This window comes from Diadema antillarum, unplaced genomic scaffold (assembly GCF_040938485.1).
Source record: "Diadema antillarum isolate AM-2024a unplaced genomic scaffold, OU_Dant_1.0 seq00001004_RagTag, whole genome shotgun sequence".
Taxonomy (NCBI): Eukaryota; Metazoa; Echinodermata; class Echinoidea; order Diadematoida; family Diadematidae; genus Diadema; species Diadema antillarum.
This window is the reverse complement of record NW_027271842.1, coordinates 333,990-361,581: the sequence shown is the minus strand read 5'-3', so window position 1 is coordinate 361,581 and position 27,592 is coordinate 333,990. Positions and strand designations below refer to the sequence as shown.

The following is a 27,592-nucleotide window of genomic DNA, read 5'->3' as shown; positions in this document are numbered from 1 at the left end:
TTGTTCAGTTGCAAAATAATAATAATACATATATATATATATTTTTTTTTACGTATTAGGATGAAGTTTTCAGGGGAAAAAATTATATGACAGAAGGAACATATGTTAACATTTTGCCGGGTAGTGATTTTTTTTTTCCATTTCCTTTGTAATGATTCTTTATTATTGGCAAATACGGCCATTTTCAGCATTAATGTGCTTATAATTCTATAAAAAATAGTCCTTGCCATCACTCTTTTGTACACTATCGGGCTCACGTCTGTAAATAAAATGGACTGTCCCAGACCCCTTCACAAATTCGTACCAAAGATACCAAAATAAATGAAGAAAAAAAATAATTAAAAATCAATCATGTAGTTTGGCAAAAAACTGAATAGCTGGAGACATTGAATATGAATTCTTCTACAAACTGCAATTTGGTTGGAAGATGAAAGCTTCTCTGATGGAATTTGAGGGGACTATATTTCATTGGGTACGTGTACGGAAAATAGGTGATTTTTTGAGCGACAAGAACTCGTGGACAGAATTAGAGCAAAAGAACCCACCCTTGAAATTTGATGGATGAAAGGGTATATCTCACTTATCCAGGTTAGTGAAGATGAAACACCTCATTTCTCCCAGCTATTTCACAGAATTTTTTGAAATTTGAATTTTAACACACGTCTCTGTATGGGGAATTATTTACCCGTGTGAGCCCTATCATGATGATGACCATGAATCTATTTTTATTACACAGTGGGAATGCGGGACTAGAAGGTGGAAACCACAATAATTATGGGTGGAAATGAGCTACTTGGCAAAGCCTGCTATGTGTTTGGTTGTTTTTGATGAGCAAAAGATCATACTCAATGAGATGCATTCGACTTACTCATAGACCCACGAGTTGACCTCGTCAATCTTCCCCAGCAGACTGTCCGGACAGAGGTCAATATTTCGCTGCTCCTCACTTCCTGCACACTCATTGAACTCCTTGTTGAGCATGCGAATGATCTCCGAGGACTCATTGTTGACGATTGTGTTTAACTTCTTGTCCCATAAGACGGGGACGGTGATTCGGCCGCTGTACTCTGCGGGAGAAAACAGTGATGATTAATTGAACAAAATTAATTTGCTGTAAGATATACTTACATAATAGGTAAGTAAAGAAAAAATAAGGAAGGATAAAAAAAATGATTAATTTAATTGATCAAATTAATTAGTACCTACAATAAAACCTTTAGAAAAAATATTAAGATTCCTCCAACAAAATATAAACATACGCTAAAACTATACATTACGTCAAGAGAGATATGCTTACAAAGAGGGTATGTATAAAGAACAAAGAAAAAAAATCAAGGAAGGATTAGAATTAACAATTTTAATGAAATTTATAACAATTCTAATGAAATTTTGAAAAAAAAGTTAAGAAAAAAATACTAAAAATCCACCAATGAAACATAAAATATACGCTACGACCACCTTTATATGTCAAGAGCAAAACAAAGGAAGTTCAATAACGCACCCTAATGTACCCATATATTCCTTTTACATGAGGGACATTTATATATAGTTGTGTGTATCCGGTGTTCGTGTCATTTCTCTATTGAATACTTCGCATCACTGTCTTTGGTCATTCATTAACCCTTCGAGTGCTCTGAGTGCCGATTGGCACAAAAAACAAAAGCAAAAACAAAACAAAACAAACCAAACCAAACCAAACCCCCAAATCATACCATTGTACACACTTTCCAAAGTCTTCGGCACAGAAAGGATTAAAAAAGAAACAAATGCTAAATTTGTGAATATAATGAATGGCACGACGGCTCTAAGATATGTCACTCATCTCATTGAGCGTGGGGTATGGGTGGAGCGGAGTCATGCTTTAGTAATGATCCTATACACTCCGTCACATTTCATAGCACATTATGGATGGACGGACGTATAAGATGTTATCTGTTCAAGTTATTAATAGACAGACATCAAGGCTATTCAACTGAAAGGGAAAATCCACGAAAAAAAAAATAGAATTAAGACTAAAAAGAAAGAGGAAAAACCTCACAGGCACAAAAGTTTGATCAAAATTGGATCGAAAAATGAAGGATGTCAAGAAATCGTGAAGTTTCGCTATAAATCTTTACGAAACAGTAACTGTTCTCGAACAGTTAATATGAATGTGCAATAAAGAATTGATGACGTCATCCCTTCACAATTTGCCATATGCAGTAGGCCCTATGTTCACAAAATCATGAAGTTTCCAGTGTTTTGTTCCAACGCAATCATGCCCACAGTCTAAAATCCTGATATGTCTGACTGATCATTATTTTGAAGTCATTCAACCAGCAATAACATTATGTTGTATAATTCCAGACAAAAAAAAAAAGGAAAAAATTGGCTGTTTTTTCGTACAAGATCAAAGGAAATTTGTGAGGTGATGACATCATGAGCTCATCAATGCATTTTATTTTTGCTTGATTCATATCAACTGTTCAAAAACTGTTGTACGACATCAGGCAAATCATTTAACTTCCTTTCTTTTTTATTTTGATTACATTTTCACTGTTGTGCTTGTCATGTAAACTCTTTCTTTTCAGACTAAACTCTTTCTTTTCAGACTAACTTTTAAGTGGTGTGCTATTCCTATTGAAAACATATTCAATTACTTAAAATGTTGTATATTTTCATGTAATTATAAAATATCGAGGAAACAAAAGCTACTCAGATGACAAGTACACACATCATGTTGACACACACACACACACACACACAGTGCACAGTACACAGTGCACTATACCACCTTATCGCCATCTTGAACGGATGAATTTAAGGATCATAATATTACCATTACACGCATTACAGAACATGTCATCCATTATTCTGTTGGATTAGATAATGTGACTATTTTGGACTGATTTAAACACTCACCGGGGTTTGCCTTCTGGTACACCTCTCTCAAGAAGTTGCAGTTATTGATCGTATCCAATGACGTCTTCGGTTGCTAAATAAAAAGAGTAGAGCAAGGGCATGCTCATAGTGAGTGTCGAAGAGACAGAGTAATGTAAACAAATTAAATAAGACGTAAGATAAAATTGATAAAAGAACAGACAGAAGCATAAATGTGAATACGATTATAAACACATATTTGACAAAGGAAAGAAATATCAGTCATGACAGTTTACGAAGGGAATTAAATACCATACCATACCATACCATACCATACAATACAATACAACACAATACACTGAATGTGTGTACGCTCTTCCCATGAGACTCAGAGCGATTACAAAATTACAAAACAAATAGCAAATAAAAAGCAACATTTTGAACAACCTAACATCCCTCATTTCAATCGCCATACGATAGGTAAACACAGGTATATAGATGTAGGACCTACACAATTCATACACATAGAATCAAATCAAATCAAATCAAATCAAATCTTATTCCCATTTTCACATTTTCACAAATTCACGAAAGATAAATGTATACAATAAATCATCTTGATACAAAATATACCAACATATATATTTAGAAAGAGGAAAATTAAGATGGGCAAGTACATAAACTATATCAAACTATTTCATTTGTTCTATCATAGTAACTGTGATATTGGAAAAGAGAGGCAAGCGTAAAAGACGCTTATTATGTGGGCCTCTCAATGAACTGGACTTACAAAAGAAAAAAAAATTATAGAAGGTAAAGTAATAGAAGCACACAGAAGCACACATACACACACAGACACACAGACACACACACACACACACGCACACACACACACACGCACACACACACACACGCACACACACACACACACACACACACACACGCACCAGGGGTGGATCCAGGAATTCCGTAAAGAGGGGGCGCGTTTACAAAATTAAAGGGGGCGCACGCACCCCTCCCCCATTTTTTTCTTTTTATTTCTTTTGTTTCAACAAAAAATAAAGGGGGGGGGGGCGTGCGCCGGTTGCGGTCCTCCCTGGATCCGCCCCTGCGCGCGCACACACACACGCACACACACACACACGGCCGAGGAAACAAGGACGTAGACAGGACAAAATAGCAAGAAACATCAGGGGGGTGTTTCATCAATATAGTCAGCTCTGACAAGTTGTCAGTCTCTGACAATTTCAGCAAAATCTGTGGATTTGATTGGCTGCGAAGCTCTGGTCACTGACTGTTACCATGGTAATTGTCAGTGACTGACATCTTGTCAGCCTGACAACTTTCGTGAAACGGTGCGCGGGAAGGGTCAGTTTAGAGGGAAAAGGAAGGGCTAATGGAGAGGAAGCAGGGGTCTGCTGCACATTATTACAAGGTAATATTATTGCCACACACTATCCACTGGCATGGACACGGTGATTGAACCGTGGGTATAGCATTATACATGAAAACAGAAATAAAACTCAAAAAGGATATGTTGTGTGCGCTTATTTGGCGATCGAGGGGACATAATTATTATAATACGGTCGCCGACATAGTGATAAAGCTGGCACGAGTTTAAAGAGAAAGGAAGTATACAAGTAGGCCCTTATGTAGTATTAAATAAGTTTTCATGAAAAAAAAAAAGAACTGTATGTTTAAATCGCTTTCAATGACGTTGGTGAGTATCACGCTGTCTTGTTTGTACGTATAATGTGGGTCTATTCGCCCTGGAATCAATATACAAAATGCATGCCATGTAAGGTGTCTAAAAATGGGAACGGGGGCGCATTTCCCAACGCTTCCGTCGCTCTCGGAACTGCAGCATCCTCGATTTCATGGAGGTCGTCAAAGCAAACGTCCCATATCATGCCTCCATGCAAGACATGATGGAGAATTATGTGAGGGGAAATTGAAGTGTTTACTGGGAAATCACCGTGTATTTCAGTCAAAGTTGCTGATAATCAACACACGTATACCCACGGAAGATCTGACACCCCCCCCCCCACAACAACAACAAAATTTTGTAAATGAAATGGTGTCACTGTAACGTAGCTATCGAATATCTAGACATTACGAGATTATCCAACCTGCTTGAAGAAAGAAAGAAAGATAGAAAGAAGAAGAAGAAAAAGAAGAAGCAGAAGAAGAAAAACCTCCGAAAACGGGTATTGATCTATTGTGTTAACTGTAGCATTTCGCCCACTTGCTGCACTCTCACAATAATGTTGGTACTTTAGTGGATCGTAGAAAGCATGGATTGGGTCATGTGATGTATATACATCAACCTTGAGTATCACTTAACAACATTGGATGACGTCGACGCCGTGGGTCATAATGAAGGGGTTTTCCGGTTACCTTATCGGTGAAACTCCAGCCCTTGTCCCCGAGAAACCAGTCCACCACTGTTACCCCTATTGCGCCCGCGAGACCCTTCATGGAGCGGACGATCAACGTCCGGTGCGCCCACGGGCAGGCCAGGGAGACATAGAGGTGATAGCGACCAGCGGCCGGCTGAAAGGGTCCATCAGCTGTATATCCGGGTGAGAAGGAGAACCAAATAAACAACGAATCAATCGTGACCTCATCGAACTTGACACAGATACATATCGCATATTTATATACGGTCGTGCGGACGAGTGCGCGACGAAATAAACATATCAATTAGCGGGCAATATATGGCGCTATCGACAACGCAATAAACACCATGTGAAGCATGCACTGTCTTGTTAGCTCCATCAGTCTCTTCCGGTGGAAGTGAAGTCAAATAAAAAACGTCACTACACAGCTACAATACTCAAAACGCATGCATCCGAGGAAAATTTTTTATCTACAGAGGTTCTCTTAGTCTGAACTTACTGTCCCCACAGGCAAAACAAACGAACGAACGAACAAACAAACAAACAAACACAAAAAACTACCCCCAAAATACTTAAATAGCATTACCACACAATACATCCAAATATGAATCTAAATCAAAATATCTTTATTCGATCTTGATACGATGTCACTCTTACAGTCATTTCATTCATTCAAAACAAATTTCTTTCAACATTGTATAATGTAACAATGACGAGTAATTACTTCTCGTAATTGCATATCATTGTGCATGGTTGTGACTGTTTTGAAACAGATGACCGTAAAGCATATCCGCCCTGACATTTCATAACTTTCCTACATTTTTGTCGAATTATTTAAAATGAGACTCTCGCTCTTCTGTTTCTTTTTTATTCATACACGCATTAATTTTTCAAGAGTAAATTCACTTTACTCCATTCTTCATACTTATATTTTATAGCCTTTCACTTTGCTTTTCTTCATTAACCACTCGCTTCCTTTGTTGATTGAAGTCAAGTTTCAGAGGAAAATTTGCCCATTTCTGTGTGTTTTTCCTATTTTTCTGAGGCTGCCTTCAAGCACGTGGTCAAGATTACAGACTTGCATTTCTTTCCCTCTCAAAAGTGTTACATGCATGACAGAGATACTCAAAGGTTATTATTGATCTCTACGGTGTATCGTCGACTGCCTTTATTTCATTGTATTTGTTCAAGTACTGTAAATTTTTATATCGCGATCACATAACTGCAAATTCATTTAGTAGATTTTCTTTTAAATACAGGACCTGCTAATTGTATTTTGCAAGGGGAAAAAATCATATTGAACTGAACTGAAGGTGAAAGTTTTCTTGAATCAGCAATCGAATATCCATTTTATCTCCGAAGTACGAAAAACAAACACGGAACATAACAAAGCCCTTGAGTTGTTTGTTGTGATACTGAAAAGTGGTCATAAGCCCCTGGGCAGACGTCATTGTTCTTGTCTGAAAATAAACATTCATTTTTGAGATTGCAAAGCACGTTTGTAGCGCTGATTGCATTGTGCCTGAAGTGCTGGCAACGGTGTATGCAGACAGCGCTCAAAATTTACACACTCTCTCACACACACGATACAGGTTCATAATATTCTCGACTGCTACCATGATTTTATGATCTTTTACAGTATACTTCAGTGGAAATGGTTCATTAGACGGCACTTTCTTCTCCCACGTTATCTGGCAACGAGATCGCAGAACGACGAACTTACATCGTTGAAATCACGTTCACAGAGAGGCTGACAGACGCTTGTACACTCCCGCCGCGTTCGCATTGTTACGACACCGACAGACGCGCAAGTGGAAGAGGAGAAGGGGAAATCCCCTAAAGAAACGCCCTGCCGATAAATCTGTCCCCACGTATTAACAGACGCCAACATTCATCGAGCCGTTCTGCACATTGAGGCAGTTAAAGGACAAGTTCACCTAGATAGGCATGTAGATTAAGTGAATGCAGCAATAGTTAGCATACCGCATCAGTGAGAGCTTGAGGAAAATCGGACAATCCGCGAATTGATCCGTTCAAAAGTTCTGCTTGCTTAGTCACTGCTGGATAAGAAGACTACTACAGCTTGTGATGCCACGCGTGTAGAACGATATAGAGAAACTATGAAGAAAATTTAACATATTTTCACTTTTCTGTCATAATAAAAGAACGTTTGACTTGCCTCTTTCAGAAATGAAGGCAGGGAGAATAATATTACCCTCAACATACGTCAGTGACATGTCGAGGAAATATGCACTTTTTTTTTTAATTGAAATTTTGGCATATTCTCTTTATATTTTTCTTATATTGTTGTACGCATGTGACATCATCCACTGTAGTAGTCTTCTCATCCAACAGTGACTGCGCAGAAACTTCAAAAATTCATAACTTTTGAACGAATTGTCCATTTTTCCTTAAACTCTCGCTGATGTGTTCTACTAATGATGCTGCATTCACTCAATCCACGTGGATATGAAGGTAGAATTGTCCTTTAAACGACAACTTGTTTTACAGGAAGCTCAGTAAATGACTGCCCTCGGACATTGTGGAGACATGACCATTTATAAATGGTAATGTTGACTACAGACGTGAAAAAGATCTAGCTAAGTCTTGATGAGTAGCTGTTTAAAATCTTCTCCTTTGTCGCTTCCAATCTTTCCACTTTTTTCCGGAATCCCATGTTTAATGCCACGAGAGCTAAAAAGCGATCATAAATCACCAATAATTCATGATGCAAATTACCAGTATAATATATCCCATAAACACTGCCTTTATTGTTCTGTTCTCTCACAAAGTACACAACTACAATAAGTGTTACTTGCGACTGTGGAACGTGTAAAACAGACTCAACCGCAAACAGTAAACACTCATGACATTTTGTAATCGGCAATCGGATTGTTTATACACTTCTCGATTCTGTATACGCACGATGAACATTCTTCATCCATGGAAATATGGAAGAGTGCATTATTGGTTCTCGATGTCTTGGGGGATATACTGTTGCTCCTACCACCCCCTCCCCAAAGCACAGAGCGAGAGCGCAAACAAACCACAAAGTAGTCGCCAAATCGAGTCTTCTCGGCTCATGTTGATAATCTATATAGGAATATAAAGGATTCATGACATTGCTAGATTTTGTATCCGTTCCTATGCTTTCTCTCTCTTTGTGTCTCTCTCCCCTCCCCTACCCCATCTATTGCTAAATCGTCATTGATTCTTTCTTGAGCATTTTTTCCAGTTTCTCAAATGATTGTATACCACGACAGAGTGTCTTAAAGTCCCCCCCCCCATTCTTCAAGGGATGGTGATATTTCATTATTCTTTCTTTCGATGACGTGACCTTTTCCTTCTTTGGAGGGGGGGGGGGGCATATCGAACACTTACAAACATACATGGACGTGATAACAGAATTGATACCATGAATTCGATCTGATAAACTCCGATATCGTCTAAGCTTTACAAGGAAAGGAAATTAATTCTCTTGTTATGCTACAGACGTACCAGATGGACGCCGATGGCTAGATGTTGCAAAATCAAGACGATGGCATGCAGTCGATTGAACAGAGCGATACCACAGTGCCTATGAGGAAACGAGAGTTTTGGCAATGGCTCAACAGACGAGTTGGGCAATGCCATGGCGATTTAATTCGAATTTCCATCGGGACTGCTCTATCGAGGCTTCGATCGAGGGATCGATGACAGCGTTATTTCCATGACATTTAGCGGCTTCACGACAAACACACAGACACACAAACACACACACACATGTAATCCACATCTACACAATGACACACAGCAAGACAATGTCATATATACACAGCTTAGGCATAGTATGTTAGGAAAGGCTTCCCAAGGGGCATGAAGACAAAAATGTCACGGAGACACATTGCCCCTGTTGACGTATGATTCCAAGAAACAACTGGAAAAAAAAAAAGCTGAAACTTTTTTTTTTCTTAATAAGCATATCAGGCTCTCATCTATCCACTCGACATGTTGTTTTCGACGTCTTACATGGCAAAACAACGACTTTTATATGTCTAGAACACCGTAGGAGAGAATCTTAAAGCAGTTTGTGTTCTCTTTATAGAGAAGATGGCTGTACACTTTGCCTTCATAAATACGCACAATCTCCGAATGTTTCAAAGAGATGGAGGGGGGGGGGGTCTGTGTGTGTGCGTGGATGTGATAGATAGATAGATAAATAGATAGATAGATACATCAAACAGATGTGCAGATAGATAGACAGAAGGAAGAGGTGGAGAGAGAGGAGGAGGAGCAGAGAGAAATCCATTGACAGCTGGGTTAGGGAGATAAAATATTCTGAAGAAAGAATTAGAGTTTAGACTTTCTTGAATTCAGTGAAATTTTCGTCATTGACTTCTCGCACGCTGTGTTATGTAGTCGTTAATTAGAGACAAGAATATCAATTTAGTCATATCACGGGCAGCTGCTGAATCACACCGTTTTATCATTGATGATCACGGATTATAATCCATGACTGAATTGATATGACTAATTTTGAATGCCATCAGCAGGCCAATACATGCCTCCTCCAAGTGCTAATGAATCGTGTGTTTCTTTTTTAAGCTGTTTTACATATCCTGCAGTGAATAGAATCTATCATAATTATTTGACCTTTCATCTGATGAACGTCAGACATAATACAAGATGGTAAAATAGAGAATGACATACTGCGAATTGGATAGTTATAATTTCGCGGAAATGTATTTGTTTGTGTGTGTTTCGAAATCAATATTAATAGTTAGATAAAAATCAAGGCAAAACATAATTAAAGCTTGTTATAATCACTAAAGTGTCAGAGTGTTTGTTACAAATTCCACTCACACACAAATTCTACTGATATCTTGACGATTGGGATCCGCGCAGCTTTTGATATTATCATGTTGTGAACAAAATTTCAATAATGACATCTCCTTCCTCAACACGGACATTTTTTTTTTCTGGCTTATGACCTTCGATCAAAGAAAACTATATTCATCCTCATCTTTTGCATGACTGACTAATTTAACAACTTCATGCTCAACTGCAAGAAAAATAAAAGAACTCAAAGTGTGATCATTCTGTATGGTGTGTATATAATGAGGCCACGCGGTCAAATGGAGGAACACGGCCTACATGCAGGAGATCATGTGTTATAAGACATATAAAAAGAATGACATTTCTCCTTTATTAGGTCCTAGTATGCAAAATTCTGACTAGAAATTTCAGACAGAGTTCGGTCATTATGCTTCGAAACGCACTGCAGCTGCTGGCAAAAAGTAAATGAATGATTGAACAATCAAATAGATCAGTATAGATGAATAAATAAATGAACAAAAAGTATCTATAAATAATAAACAAATGAATAGAATTGCAAGCTATAATGGTTTTAAAGCTGCTAATCAGAATTGAACCTCTGGAGAATTGCACTTGGTATCTGAATCAGTGATTGTATTAATTGGGCACAAGGTTGTTGATCGATTCGTGTTTATTAAAGGGTATTTTGTGCATTTTTCTGTCAGGTTTTCCCTCTAGTATGCGCTTATCGATGACTAAGTTGTGTTGGGCGTTAGTGTGCGCAATAATTCCGTATTAAAAACGGCAGTTTTGAAACAGCGAGGCAGTATACTTTAAACAGTGACCATCAGGCATTAGTCAGTATTACACAGCATGACATATACACGAGAGAGAGGGTGAGAGCACAAGTTACATACGGTGTCGATTATAAGCTTGTTACTCGATGAACTTGGAGGGAACATGAGAATTGGGACAGACACGGGAGTGAAACAGAATTCGATGAATCATAACCATTCCTTCTCGTGACATCACTGCTATGCTTGTTTAAAGCCCGACGTCTGGTAGTGCTCATTTTAAAGGCGTGGTCTCGATTTTCTCTCCTCATTTCTGTTCATCAATAATTATTCTCGCAACAGGGTACTGCCGCCATACAGGAAACCTTGTCAATATTATACGAGTACAAGGTGACGCGCTAAATACGTGTAGTGACACTGAGGCTATTATAACGTGACTGTAAATGTCGCTAAAGTATGTGTCACACATTGCAGCTTATACTGTTAATAACAGACATGAGGTGACTCAGCAATGAGCACGAGATACATGTTTGTTTCTCTTCCTTATTTCAGGCGTATTAAGTGCATAATGCACATGCGGGAAATCGCCATCTCGGAATATAGCCATCCAAGTTGTACTCCAATTCATTCTATACATGCAACAACATTTCAAGGAGCTCAGGAGGTTTCGGCGAGAATCCTTATTTCAACTTTATGTTACACTTAAAGTGGCACAGCAGTCCCTTATAACGCCAATTTGAATATATGACCCGAAGAAGTAATTGCATATTACTTTGTGAATAACTTATAATGTATATATAGTTAGCGACGTCATTTCCGCGCTGTCAGTGAAGCGAGGGGCAAATTGAGGACGTACACTCCGCACCATTGCAATTTCAGCACGTTCTAACGGCAGAAATAATTTGAAATTATCACACACACACACACACACACAATACCAAGTCTTCCCCTTCTAAATTGGCATGCCCCTTTTCCCTGTCACAAAAATATTTATGGTTAACAGTGATTTACAGAATGGAATATTTTTGTCGGAAAGCTTCATAGCACTGCAAGGGTCCGAGAGCTAGACCAAAACATGACGATGACTATAACAATACGATGACAATATAGTTGTTGCTTTTTCATACATCTCCAGCACCTTTTCACCATGTCACGGTGTTCAGGGCGCGTTACACAAAGTTATTACCCCGCTCTATGAAATCAAACCCGCACCTACATCTTGCCGTATAAACTTACTCTGCGCGAAGGATCATCCCATTACTTTTTTAATGTCTTGGGAGGTATAGATTATATGCATGTTTCTCACGATAGCGCATTAGCCTGCACTCGCTCTATTAAAGTGTCAAATCTATTTTATTCATGAAATTGAAAAAAGTAGGCCTACATCAGTAAAAAATTATTGGAGGGACTTGGCAATTACGAACGAAAATGCATCTGGAAACGAAGATTATCCCCCACTGACAAGCTCTAGTTGCTTCAAAAGGGTCCCGGCGTTGATTTGTCATGAATGATACGCATATTGCTTTTGTTTTTATTGTGTACAGCATGTACTTTTTATTTCTTGTGCCGAATGAATAGAATTGAAATTGAATTGATGTTAGGGTTGGAAATTTGATGAACACCACAGAAAAACAAGTCCATGACTAAGCATACTTCAACTCAATACCCGTCTGCTAAGAATTGAATAACACGCAAAAAAAAGAGAAAAAACCCGACGTATAAAGGGCAAGTAGATAATTACAGATAGAACAAAAATTGATGGTAATAAGTAATAACTCACAAATCACGTGTTTTGTGATTGCTTGACATAACGAGGGACTAGCTGCCAAGTATTGTTTCTCAAAGGTTCGCTGTACCCTCTGTGCACTTGTAACCACTATACCTTGATATGAACTCCTGACATTCCTAAAACCCATCTAAATTGCTTTGGTTTCAGGTCCCAGAAGTTTGACGTTAACTCGAGGAAGTGATGCATTCTTCGTTGATTCCCACAGGAACTGAACGCGTGTCATCAACCCGGATGATAACCTTTCTCTCTCTTCCCCCTCCCCACCTATAGCCCATCTACTAACAATCATCTTAGAAATACGCAAAGGCTCTTCATCTATTCATTCTCGTTTAAACCGAAAACAAACATTGCAATATCTCGAGCTGCATGGTATATGATGGTAGGGATACGTATGTCAATATTGCTATATGTTGGTTTTGGACAAGATCGTCTTTGGTCAGAAAGTATTGTTAAACGGAATTGCAATACATCTACGAGTAATAAACTCTCAAATCCAGTGTTTTGTGATGACTGAGATAACAACGGACTATATGATTGCCAAGTATTGTTTCTCCTATAAAACAGGCTCGCTGACGCCTCTGTGCACTCGTACCCACTCTATGCCTTGATCAGGGAGGTGAGACTCACCTCCCTGATATTATTATGAACTCATGGCATTTCTAAACAACCAGGGAGGTGAGGTAACCTTGATCCATGCTACAACCTATCTTGCTTTGATTTCAGGTCCCAGAAGTTTGACGTTAACTCCAGGAAGTGATGCATTTTTTAGTTGATTCCCGGAGGAATTAAACGTGTCTTCAACCCGGATGATAACCTTTTTCTCTCTTCCCCCCTCCTAATCTATAACCTAGCCCATCTGTACTAAAGACAATCTTAATGAACACGTACGCAATGGCATTGCATATCCTCGTACAAACCGAGAACAGACATTGCAATATCTCGAGACTGGTGTGATGGATATCTAGAGATGCGTCGATATTGATATGGTGATTTAGGAGAGCGCAACGCTTTTTGTCTGGAAGTATATTTTTCAAGCTATAAGTTAGCACAATGCAGCATATAAGATTTCGACTGCTAAGACTGTTCACAAGATGCATGCATTAGAGTGAACAGAGAAAACTACGATATGAATAATGGTAAGCGATAAGTTGACCTTTCAACGGGCAAGCAACCTAGCTCTGAGGCCATTATTGACCTCTTCTAATTTTCTCATATCGGGAGGATTACCATCCTCAAAACTTCGGTAAAATCATGAGGTAATACATGTACTACCAATCTACACACTTTCCTTGTACGTCATTATTAACCTCATCTCTCATTGAAATCTCGCTCGCGGTTAAAAAAAAAGAGAGATGATACGATAACATGATCGATTCTTCAGCGAAATCACCGTTGTTTAAATGAAAATTTTGAAGAATTTGCAAGAAGTATCGATCCTCATATAACACGGGGAAAATGAGGTTTAAACGTGGGCAAAAGAGGTAGAGAGTGAAAATACCGAGATATTGCAGACGTTTACTTGTATAGGCAGAGGGAGAGAAACGCGGATCCAGAGTTGAGAAACCCCCTCCCCATATCATGCAGTCCCCTTTCCTCGACCCACATGCACGTCTTATCGACAACCAGCATCAAGCACAACTTCCTCTTCGCGACTGACTGACTGACTGCCTGGCTGGCTGGCTGGCTGGTTCGCTTGAGTCTCTTGCTCGCTCGCTCGTTCACTCAGAAGTCCTGCGCCATTTTGCTTCGATCTGACATCGGGAACGCGTCTGCTCTGCCGCATCACGAGCACCGCTGATTCATCGATTGCCACCAGGACCCTAAATGTCAACCCTGCGAAAGAACGACAGACCTGTCTCGATAGAAACAACAAGGGAACATTGACTTTGTTGTCGTCGACAGCGTGAGTGTCACTGCATACCTACTCCGCTCGCGTACCTCGTCGAAGGCATACACAACTCATAGGGAAATTCGGGAAGAAGCCAAAGTATTGAGCTTTCCATCGGTTTCTTGCGATTGGACTTTATTAGTAATAGCAGGAGTGCAGAGAGGTGGAAGCTATCATTCAAGAGCAAGGATTGCTGGTCATTTGAATGGATTGGGTGGACATGGACGGCACCACCTTGAAATGAAACAGAAGGATTACTAGTATTTCGCAGTGCGGGTACGAGAGGCAGAGTAATCTACAATTGCGACCCCATCTACAGCTGGTTTACTTTCTTCGTTGAGATCGCGGATTTTATTTTGTACGGTTCCAGGAACACCCAGATCATCGGTCATTCTTTCGTGCCTGCATCACGAGGTTTCCTTGCATTCACATTCCCCATTCTGACTGACTGAAAACCGCATGTGGGAGTGATGCCAGAAATAGCCATCATGTTAATACCGCAGACAGTGTGCCTTACATCGTTGGTTGTCGTGGTAAGCCTGACTTTGTCAGCGGCAGTGATCATCTCAGAAGAACCGATCGACATGATGATTGATCAAGGATCTCGCTTGCGTCTCTCTTGCCACATCGACGGCCTCCTCGACAACCACGAGGTCGTTTGGCAGAAAAACAACCAGTCCATCAGCACGGGCCATGATATCTTGGCAAATCGTTTTGTCATCGATGGCACTCGGTATGGAATATTGGGTGGACGGGAGAAAGGCATCTTCGACTTGAAAATCACCGATATCATTCGCATGGACGAGGGCGAGTATAAATGCATTGTCTTCAACAAAACTGAACAAAACGTCACCACGCTCGTCGCAGAATCGAGAGCGGCGAAAGTGACCGTGTACTACACACCCCTTTCCAAGTACCCGTACTGTCCTTTCAATGCTGCCACAAGGGAGCTGGAGCTGGGAGAGAAGATATCAGCCTGTGTGTCGGAGACCGGGAAACCCCCAGTGATGCTGGAGCTGCAGGGTCGCTACGCCGATATGCCCCGGACGATGCTGAACCACACAACCATGCCGGGCTTCGTGGTACTCTATATGATCATAACGGAAAGTGACCAGGGAAGGACTTACACCTGCCGAGCGAGGAGCGAGGATTTCCCCTTCTACACCAGCACCTGTGCTGTTGGCCCTCTGCGAATTGTGTATCCACCGAGGGTAGCTATTAGACCCGAGAAAGCAGTTCTCTCCTCCGGTGAGGAAGGCGTGTTTACATGCGAACTAATTGCCCATCCTAAGCCAAGGAGCATCGTGTGGTCCTTTGTCCCACCTTTGGAGAGGTCGCGGTACAGGCTCCACGACGGAAACAGGACGCTGAAAATCACCCAACTCCGTGAGAGCGACGACAACCGCCTTCTGGAGTGCTCTGTCGACAACGGACGAGCTGTTTCGTCGTCGCGGCGCGTCTTGGCGCTCACCACCATGCACCAACGCCGAGATGGGAACGATAACCCTGGCCGGAGAGGAGACGGCTTCCATTTGGGACTCACCGGATGCAGCGAAGCCAACGCTGTGATTGTCGGCTGCCTTGCTGCGATGATCATTTTGGTGACGCTGCTGATAAGCGTAGCTTGCTGTCGATGCAAGTGTGCTGGAGGGAAATCCGCCAATATATCACGTGGGGGAATTGCTTTCAGGAAAAAACGCAGACGAGTGGACCCTATCGATGCAACGTACACAATGTCAAGTGACAACACGCATTTAATAATCAACGGCACTTGAGCACCTATGAATCTCATACTTCTACATGAGTCAAATTAAAAACTGCTTTTATTACTGGATCCACCTGTATAATCCGAGGTGCTATTTTGCAGTATTGCAACTGACAAAAAATTTAGACGTATAGGTCTCGAAAGGTGAAAACAGACATCATACCACTGGCACTTTCATAGGGTGACCACTGATGGTGCACTACATCTCAAATCAGGATGTTATGGATGACCGGTATTAGCAGAAGGAAAGCTCTTTGGCGGGATCCGCTGGAATTGTATACAGCATGTGAACCACTTTGCTATATAGAGCTTCGACTTCAACATAACGGTGCGATACTAATTCACCAAGTATGAAAGGAAAAATCACAAGACTGTTGCCATAGACAGCGCCGTAAATGCTGAAGGCAAAATAAGTGAAATGAAAACATTCAGATGCATGCAATGACTGTCATGCGTAAACATAAACATTTTTGACGGAAATGTGATTATTACAACATCGATATGTACATAAGTGTAGATTCATCACACTTTTTTGTCATTCGTAGAGTACTGTGATTAAAAATCAAGTCATTAATTTGATTAATGATTCTTTGCATAAGCAGGACAGACGGCGAAATTGCCTGCTTGACTATTGTGTTAATCAGGTTAGTATTCAATCATTCAGATTCCAGTATTTCTTCCTCTAATCCCAATATTAGGGAGCTTTAGATTTCAGACGCGCGGACGTTCAAAGGGGAAAAAAAAAACATGGTCTCAGCGTGCGCAGTAACTTGACCCGCGCTACTGTGCACGCTCAGACCATGTTTTTTCCCCTTTGAACGTCCGCGCGTCTAAAATCTAAAGCTCCCTAATACCACCGATGACCGACAATCTCACGGGCCCATGCACTCAGGGAGGTGAGACGATATAACCTCCCTGATTCACTGCAGTGCTGCCAACCGTAAGGGACTCGATGTATACCTCCAACTGTTGCATATGCCTATGTGTCGACTTATAGAAACTCTGAAATGTTATTGATGCACTTATAGTATGAACTCACGTTACGTAATTCGCACATGTACTGTTATTGTGAATCTGTTATTTTGAGGCGCTCCATACTCTTACAACGCTAGCTTGTTACCCTTTACCCTTTATAGCTGAAAGGATTGTGATATGCCAATAACGGAGGTTACAAACCGGGGTTGTTGTTGTTTTTTTACACAACTCTGCCTTTTTTAAAAGAAGATTAATTGTACGTGAATGAATTGCCACTATTCGTGTTGATGACGCCTTTTTAATGATTCTATTTTGTTATTGTATACTGTTTTTTATATGTAATATATTTTGTCTTACTGTATATTTATCTTTGTACATCAGGCGCAGTTCAGTCATTCGGTGCAAAAAAAAAAAAACCTCAGTAGTGATAATAAACGATTTATAAAGCAATTTTGAGGCGCTATATACTCTTACGACGTTAGCTTGTTACCCTTTACCCTTTTTATTAGCTGAAAGGTTTGTGATATGCCAATAACGGAGGTTACAAACCGGTTTTTTTTTTTTCACACAACTCTGCCTTTTTTAAAAGAAGATTAATTATACGTGAATGAATTGCCACTATTCGTATTGATGACGCCTTTTTAATGATTCTATTTTGTTGTTGCGTGATACTGTTTTTATATGTAATATGTTTTGTCTCACTGTATTTTTATCTTTTTAAATCAGGCGCAGTTCAGTTATTCGGTGCAAAAAAAAAAAGACCTCAGTAGTGATAATAAACGATTTATAAAGCATACATGTATACGTTATGGATATATTTCTAGAGCTTTATTATGAGCACATGCGTTGAATAATATTTCGCAAGAGATGTATCTGGTTTAGCGTCAAGAAACCAAACCTTCCTATACCTTTTCCCATATCATATTGTGGAAACAGCAGATCAGCTCTTTAACACCGGGAGAGGGCCTATACTTAAAGGATATGTACAGTTCTGGTCGAGGCGAGGATTTAATTAGCTTTTAACGTTTTGTGAGATATTCAGAAACCACTTTATGAGATGTCAAAGAGCATGCAATATTCTAAGGGGTATCAAAAGTTTATTTGATGAAAATCGGTTTTGAAATGGCTGAGATATCCAAAAGCAAGATGAAACAAAGAGACCCTGATAGCTGAAAGGTGTGGCCTGTCGCCTTTTATTATTATCGATTTTTTTTTGATATCTCAGCCATTTGAAAACCAATTTTCATCAAATAAACGTTGAATCCTTCTTAAAATTACATTCTCTTTCATATTTCATAAGAGGTTTCCCATTATCTCACTTAGGAATGTTATAAACCTGAATCCCCACCGCAACCAGTACTGTACAGTCCCTTTAACGGCAATCCACTTGCTAAAAAGCCGTTTCACAAAACAATAAGCATGTCTATGCTTTCTCGACATGCATGGCATGTAGGGCCTACATGTTTGATGACAATGGTACAACAAGCTTTCATTTCCTCAACTAGATATGTCTTTTACTACAGTGAAACGGATTATAGTCAAATGAATTTCGTTCATTTGCGATTGAATATAACTATGTCATGAGGTGTATACCGGTCGGTGAAAAATTGCAAATAAATCCCTATAATACCACACTGCAAAAAGTCCGGTGTTAAATAGTGAACACCGAGCTGGTGTTAAATTTTCGGTGCTCATTTATGGTGTTAAATTAACACCTCCGGGTGTCATTTCCAAATTTTAAACTGTTTTTGAAGAGTTTCTTAGTAACTGCACTTCTTGTTGATTTTTGATTTAAACAAGACGATCAAGAATTTTACATTAAAATACTAGTTTTTTGAAAAAATGTGAAAATGAATATACACCAAAGTAACACCAGCTGGTGTGGTCCTTTATTGAAGCTGGACGGGTGTTAAACCATTGATATTAACACCAACAAATATCAAATCAACACCATGTGGTGTCATTTTTGAATTAACACCAGTACATCGGTGTCAAAATAACACCAGGTACAGTGTCAAATTAACACCACGAAGTGTCAAGTGAACACTTTTCAACACCATCACAGTGCATTTTTAACACCTGTGGGTGTGGTCCTTTATTGAAGTTTGATCGGTGTTGGATTTAACACCCGTGATGTTAAATCTAACACCCATGTTTTTACAGTGCATGCAAAACCAGTACTTGTGCTTAATGGCATTTGCAATGAGGGCAAGGGATTATTGTGGACTGACTGTCTCCTTCCCAACGGATTAAGGAAAACGGGGCGCACAGAGGAATACAAGTCGTCCACTATAAGGGACAACTGTTTTACTCCATCTACCTTACCCAACTTAGTATTCTGACAAGCCTGTCCTACTCGGGATGTGATGTGATGGGTACATGTACAACGTGGCCCATTTTTTCTATTTGTTTGTTTATATTTTCTTTGTTTTCGCAGTTGCCTTTGATAAAAAGGTCATATTTACCCATGGTAGCCTCTTCAGTGTTCCCACTGCATGCTCTACCAGAGGGCCCTGCTATTATTATTACCATATAGCGTTGCCAGGTACTCATTTATACACCTGGGTCGAGACGGACATGGTGGGTAATAGCATCTTGTCCGAGGACGTAAGCACTGAGAGGGAATCGAACTCTGGTCCTCCGATTGGGAGTCGGGAGTCTTATCCACTACACCAATGCCATACCGCCCCATTTCTTTACTTGTTAATGTATATAGGGTTGCTTCAACTGCTGAAGTTCCTGTCCAATGCAATTTTTAATATTTTGTTTTCGGTATCTTCCAGTATAATCTATTAATACCTCACATCTATAAAAATGATATTTTGCCACTGTCAGCCATTGCATGATGTCTCCCTGATACGTACATGATTGTAAAGCTACGATTTTGCAGGGAAGGGGCTGTAGGAATATGGGGGTGCATTGGAATGTACAATTTAACATTTCCCTTAATTCAGTAAATAGTTTTACTCTGGAATCATGATTGCATGCCAGTATTTTTCGTGATGAAATTCGGAATGTGAAAGAGAAAATGGGAATATAGCCGCTATATAGTGTGGGCGTCGCATTTGAAATAACAATTAGAAGAAAAACATGAGGATAAATACACGTCGTTGAATGTGGCGTCCTCAAATTCGTTATGTCTAAATCCAAATTTGGAATGGTGTCTGTCTCCGTAAAAATAATAACTCATGTGCCAATCTCAACGGTTCGTTATAATTTGAGAACAAGTGAGACTACCACACGTGTATTGGGAATTCCTGCCATTTTGTGTGTATTGTCTTCACAGTACATGTGATGATACGACACATTATTTCAAAAATCTCGTGTTATGAAGCTCACGTTAAACAATTCCATAAATTTCATAGCTTCAATATTGCTTCTAATAAATCATAAACATTTACTGACACAGGTCAACCGTTTTCAAAGCAGTATAGCTCCCTCTTTAGTTTTCATCCTTAGCGTCACGAACGCATGCAGTGAAACTTTGACCAGGTTTAGGTTCCATATCCTCTAAAGAATCTTATATGCGGTACTCTTATACCCGATTCTAAACTACAGGTATCAAAATGTCACACCTGCCGTTACCTATTCAGACCTCTACAAATGAATTGTTGAAAGTTCTGTCACGTCTCAAAGCCACAGACGTAATGCTTTGATAAATCAATTTATATATGATGATGCGCCTGTGCGTTGACACATGGCTTACAAACAAATTGTTTATAGCAGGTCAACAGAATTAGTAAGTTAACACAAATTCATGTTAACCATTGTATACGCAGTTTCTCTAGTGATAAATCAAATTAATTGTTCAAATGTGATATGGAAGTCTATAATATTTGCAAACTGTCGATAGTTAACATGCAGCACGGCTCCATTGCATGTGTATGATACACATTAAAGAACAAAAAGATATGCATAGCGCTTTATAACATCGCCTTATCTGCCTGATAGGACTAATGAACTTCTGGGGGAGAGAGAGGGAGAGAAAGGGGGATGGGAGGGGGGGGGGGGTTATGAGAGAAGGAAAGGGGCGTTGTATGGCCTCTCAATGCGCCCCTGAACGATGAAGATCTTTGGTGTGACGTATACTGTACACTCGATACACAGAAAGCAAAGAATAGTACATTACATAATGAATTACGCAGTAAAGAAAATGACTATATACACAATAACTATTGAATTCAACAGGAAATCTCTGCCACCAGCCATTAACAAGCAATGAGACACACTAAAAATGACTCACGCTGTGTGACCTGTATAGGACATCAGATTTCTCTTGGGGTAGGATCATATTTTTTTTTTTTTTTGCGCCTGTATAATATTGATAACATCACAAATATTCAACTAGTTATCGAATTACGCAATATGATATCAGGTATATAGGTGATGTTGGGTATATGTGATTATTATGTCTGCGAAGGTGTATATTATATCGGATGAACTTACATTGCTCCTGCGTTGGACCTATACATCCATGAGTGTTATGCTTAACTCTCTCAATTCTACTGTAACCCATCCTTTAGTAATATGCTATTGAAGGCAAAGGGGGTCCGGGATGTGTAGATCGGATGGGGTCAATTAAATTATCGCCGTTTCTCTGCGTCATTCTGATAAGTCGGAATGCTAAAAATAGCGAAAGTGGACATTAAATGCCTTCCAATTACAAGCTTTCGGCTTTGACGCCAAAATTAGCATCGACGGTTGAGCACATGAACGAAAAAAAAAATGATCATTCAGTCCAAATGCATACGTCACACCATGCGAAAACAACAAACATAAATTGGATAGACATGTAGACAGGTATAGTGTGGGCTGGAGCAAAATGGAACAGTACAAATTAAAAATCTATTATGAATGGATGTTTACGTTTTGTTAGCCGTACACAAAATTCTGTGAAGAGCTAAAAACAACACCACCAGATTAAAAAAAAAAAGAGTCACCAGGACTGGCACCCCAGGCAGGAAAAAACAAACAAACAAACAAACAAACAAACAAACAAACAAACAAACGAACAAACGAAAACTTCAAGCCACATTACGGAACTGCAGTAGCCAATAACATGAAATCGAAGAATGACTGCTTATCGGCATCACGTCTACCGGAAACAAGGAGGAAGAGGGGGAAGCCCCTGAACAGTGCCGGACAACCTATACACGGAGATGTGAACCCTTTCTATTATACGCCAATGGGCAAAAATTGATGTGCACAAATTTCACACATGATATACAGTAAACATATATGGACACTAATTAATCTGGGGCACGATGTGCGTTTCTATTTCTTTCGAGTCTTTTGCCGGTCATGGCGGTCGCTATTTGTTTCCTTGTCTAATTTCACGGGACACATATCAAGGATAATACCAGGGCCGGCGCAGCCGTGGGGGCCGTGGGGGCTCGGGCCCCCACACTTTTTGTGCACCATACAAAGGAATACATAAGGTGTCATCACTTTGTTAGCTCATGAAACCCGGAAGTGGGCCCCCACACTTTTGAAAACACTGCGCCGTTCCTGCATACGGCCTCCAAGATATTTCTGTCTCTGAGAGATTAACATTTCAGGTCATATACGTGACCATAAAACGGTACTGGAAGACATAAACTTGTCCCCGGATCATTTTTAGAACGGCGATTTGGAATGAAAATGAAAGAGGATGGCTGTGTATTATATGCAGGGCTCGACACTAACGGTGGCCCGGTGGCCCGGTGGCCCGGGGCCACCAAAAATGAAAGTCGGGCCACCAAATTTCAGAAAAGGGCAAATTTGGTGGCCCACCTCGGGCCACCAAAATTTTTTGAAAAGTGTGTCAATAAATTCGTATCTTTTTGCGCCGGAAATGCATAAATACATGCAGTGAGTGTCCGACTTATTTTAAAAAAAAATGGACTTTTATCAATGTTTTTTTTTTTTCGGGCCACCAAATTTTTCTCTCGGGCCACCAAAAATTTGAAATTGCTGATTTTGGTGGCCCCATCGGGCCACCGAAAAATAAAGTTAGTGTCGAGCCCTGTTATATGTACATATGAAAAAGAAAGACGTATAGTACGTAGTTGTGGATCAGGCAGGATGATTAGGCAAGTTTTATTTGCAAAAATATCAGTAGGCGTAACGAAGGCCCCACATTATGCTTGCAGGTCGGACTTGCGGACATGAAATTTGAAGTGATTTGTTTTTTCTCTCAAACATTATTGACAAAATTAAAATATATTCATATAAACCAAACACAATGCATAATGCATTGTTAATTTGATTCAAGCATAAATTGCCACAACGAGAGCGAAAATGTAGACCCTATATTATTCATAAACTGCTTATAGAACATTATTTTCACAACTATGATCAAACTCAAATGAGAGAGCCAAAAAAAAAAAAGTGTTCTCCCGACCCGCCCCAACGCCCTTCGCGCTTGAACGATTCCATAGGCGATTTTTTTTTCGTTACTGTTGTTTTTTTTTCCTCACGCAATTTTTACAGCAATCAAACCTTTACATTTTATTAGCATCACATGTCGAGTTCGTTCTTCATGAAGGCCCTTGGGAATTTTCGTAAGAAAATCATTGCGAGATACTATTTATACAATGTACAGCAACTGTCCAAACACACACACACACACACACACACACACACACACAAAATCTCAAAAAAAAAGAATGCCGCAAGCAGTAGTGAGTAGATTACATTCGTTTTCTTTACCAGTAGGCAATTACCAGACAGTTACGGCGCAAAATAGATATCAGTATTCTTGTCCCGATATCGAAACTTGTTCTGCGTGCGTAGCTGATCAGTCATAGGATATCAGGGGTAGCTTCTTGACTACGCTTTGTCTACCCCGCATTGCAGCCCAGCGCCACCGATCTCGTTTGCACTCAATCAGCTCGCTGTATCTCAACCGGAAGTGGTAGGCGCATTATGTTGGTTATACAGGTAAACAAATGCAACGAGGCCGACGAATGAATGATGTGCGACTGGAGTCGAGAACTTTGTCTGAATCTTTGGGTACTCCTCTTCTCTGAAGGTATTTTTGATAAGCACTTAAACGTGTTGGTGCTAAACAAACGAGACTATTTGCAGATCTCTACCAGCGCCAGTGCCAGTAACTAAGAAGGTTAGGACCAGGAGGTGGTAAAGTCCACGAACTTTTCTGCGATCGCGATCGAGGCGAGTTTGGAAGTTTGGAAGGCGCTACCCCACACAGTCGCGGTACAGGGCACAGGAGTGTTGAACGCCAGAAACCTGGGCAGCTTGTGCGGTTCGCCGTACGAAGTAGGTAGAACGGTAAGTCGCGATGCTTCACTCTTTCGTTTGCACGTTGCTGCCTTCGTGCGTGGGGATTGAAAGAAGCCTCCACACAGCTGTTGTAGGACCCATGTATGTTGTGCTCATGGTTATGCTAGACTGATCCGCGCGGTCGAATGTCAAGGTTATTGTCGAGACCCTATCAACAACTACTGTGAACTAGGCCTACCCAGATATCTCCCGAGTCATGCTGTCTGATACAGTGAAATAAAATACAGCGAGTACATGTGGTCTACTGTAGGTTGTATTTTGTATTTTGAGTATGTCTGAGAGCAGACGAGTGGTGTAGCATTGCACTGTCCCAGTTGTACATAGGCAAGGTTCTACTTTTTGTCTTTGGGTTTGGTTGATCCCCCCCCCCCCCCCCCCCCCCAGCCAGCTAGTGTCAGTACCCCTTCTTGGCAGGGTCTGGAAGGTATACAAACATGATGTACAAATGTAGGTGTATACACTAATGTACACCAATGTACAACAAGTACCGTATTGAACAGTGTAGCTGCCTTGGTCTAGATCCTAACTCCAGATCAAATGACCAAATACCAAATGCAGTGGTACTTTAATAGTTATACCAGTGCACTCCCGTTATAACGAAATGCTCGGGACCGGCAGTTTTCTTTCGTTATAACGAAATTTCGTTATAACCGAACAAATACAATATATAACGAACACAAGGAAACCAGGTATGTTTGCTGAATACTCATCATACACCGGAAAGCTAGGAAATGTGATGGGATAACTGTATCACAATAATAAATGCAAGTTCCCCTCAGAAACTGCACAAAGAGCGAACACACAGTGGTGTGAAGCGTTCACCCATGCAGAGACGCTATAAACACTTGTTCCGCTAGGTATTTTCGTAAGCAATTCGCATTTCGTTATAACGGAGCACATTTCTTTTGTTTTTCTTTGTCTGTGGCGCTCGGAAAAGACTTCGTTATAACGGAAATTTCGCTATAACCGTGTTTGTTATAAGCAAATTTTTTACCATAGACTTTAATGGTGATAATTTTGGGACCAGAAGATTTACTTCGTTATAACGAAATTTCGTTAACCGTGTTCGTTATAACGGGAGTGCACTGTACTACATTCTACAATGTATAGTCTAGTTTATACTCAGTACACTGTACAATTGTATCATCACTGATCATTTAATATTCATTGGTACCAACAATGCATTTTCCAGAATACCTCATTTTTTCCACTTGGTCAAGCAGACTCGTAATTTGCACCAAAAGTCCACAAACATCTTCTGCATAGTGGCATTACCTTAAAAATATTTTCTTGAAATGTGTTAAGAATTTCAAGTTTTTCATACATTCTTCTTAACAGTGTTACTTGGCATTCCTTTCTGCATTTTTTGTTTTTTGGTGGTTTTTTTTTTTCAGTATTGAACTGTGGTGTTATCTACAATATATGTAGAACTTTGATGTGTACCGGTACTTTCCCTTTCTCATGAAATCGTTGATTAAAGTTGATTGGACATGATGAGCAAATTTTTGGAAATAAGAAAACAGAGGGCTATACAAAACATTAGTTCACCAGTTTCGGAATATGTGTGAAACTATCTTTTGAGCCATTGAAATGCACATTGTACTCCTTGCTCTCACCATGCCAAGTTCTTGATATTTGTAGTTGACTCTCAATTTCATCTTGGCTAATTTAGAAACTTTTTCTTTTTCATAATCGATAAGCTCTCTGTCCCTCCCTCTGTTCGAGGACATAATCTGATCACCATCACAGACACAATACAGTGCACAAGGGCGCATGTGCTGTGGAGTGTTCATCAATTACAGAACACTTTGCATTTCAATGGCGTTGCACCACCGCATCATCACAGTGCGTCTGTGTTTGTGAACGACGCTGTTCTAATCATCCCTAGCGTGGAACGTAATCAAGCTACTGTACTTCCACCCAGAGTTGTGGAACACATCTTTTTGGCGGTGATTAGAGAAACTCTTTTTGGAATTCTACATGTGTACAATGTGTATGACACATTTTCATTTCATATACATTGTACAGTAGCACACACAAGGGCTTAGATACATTATGTTGCCCTACAATTGCACAGTGAAATACATATTTTTGATATATATGCTGCAGAAATGTCCTATATTCATGGTTTTAATATTCTGAGAACTTTGGTATCTGTGGAGAAAAAAAGAGAAAAGAAAAAGAAGTGATAATGGTGAGTCTTAACTTCAAATATTTTGTGTTTTGTTTTGTTTTTTGTTTTTTTTGTTTTGTTTTGCCTCTGGCTCTGCTCCAACTTATGTTGGAAGACATCACAACTTTTAGCATTTTTAAGGTGATCTATAGATTTCTTTGCTTCCCTTTTTGTGCATTTAAATTCATACAATTGTAGCTGAACTTTAACACAATACATTGTATTGTATTAGAGTCTCTGGTAGCAAATAAGGACAATGCTGCCATTTTTTTTTTCATTTTATAAGAATAAACTGGAATCACTGTTAAAACATGCCTTCAACTGATGAGGTACAGGGTAGTGTGTGAGAAAACTAATAATTGCATTCAAATAAATTGGACCCACCCACCTGTATGCGAGGTGTACACCACTGCAAGGAAAGTAATCATTGCATTCATTGGATAGAGCATCTCGATATTGGATCTTGTAGCGTGAAGGTTACTCATTGAAACAGAGGAAGCAAGCTTAATTGTATATAGTGTCTGTACTGTATTCAGCTAGAGTTGCAATTCTGGTACTCATTAGACATCACACTCAGGCTGGAGTAAAGCCGGTATGTTCTGGGCCCTTAGAATTCTGGACACTGGACTTACGAAGAGATTTGATTACTGTGTACAGAGTATGTAAATGTACAAAACCCTCTTTCTTGTAGGCAGATAGCAGATCTCAACTCTTCATATTTCTTTGTTTTTGCACTGATACTAGTGTTACGAAAGTCCATGATTTTGAGGTCTTTGTTTCAATGCGGTTTTCTCGCTTGTGAACAGGTAATGTTTATTTGATTTACATAATATGTGACTGCAAGAACTTTTGAAGACACTCTGTCCTGTGAA

General features: G+C 39.9%; 1 protein-coding gene across 1 annotated transcript in view; it reads right to left on the bottom strand.

Annotated features, from left to right (window-relative positions):
- Positions 1-27,592, bottom strand: part of LOC139742541 (glutathionyl-hydroquinone reductase YqjG-like) — a 107,636-nt gene that overhangs the window by 10,697 nt on the left and 69,347 nt on the right. The window contains exons 2-4 of the mRNA XM_071653073.1: positions 5,257-5,429; positions 2,902-2,974; positions 869-1,067 (exon numbers count right to left, since the gene is read on the bottom strand). Of these exons, the coding sequence (XP_071509174.1) occupies positions 869-1,067; positions 2,902-2,974; positions 5,257-5,429 (445 nt within the window). The remainder of the gene's footprint in view (positions 1-868; positions 1,068-2,901; positions 2,975-5,256; positions 5,430-27,592) is intronic.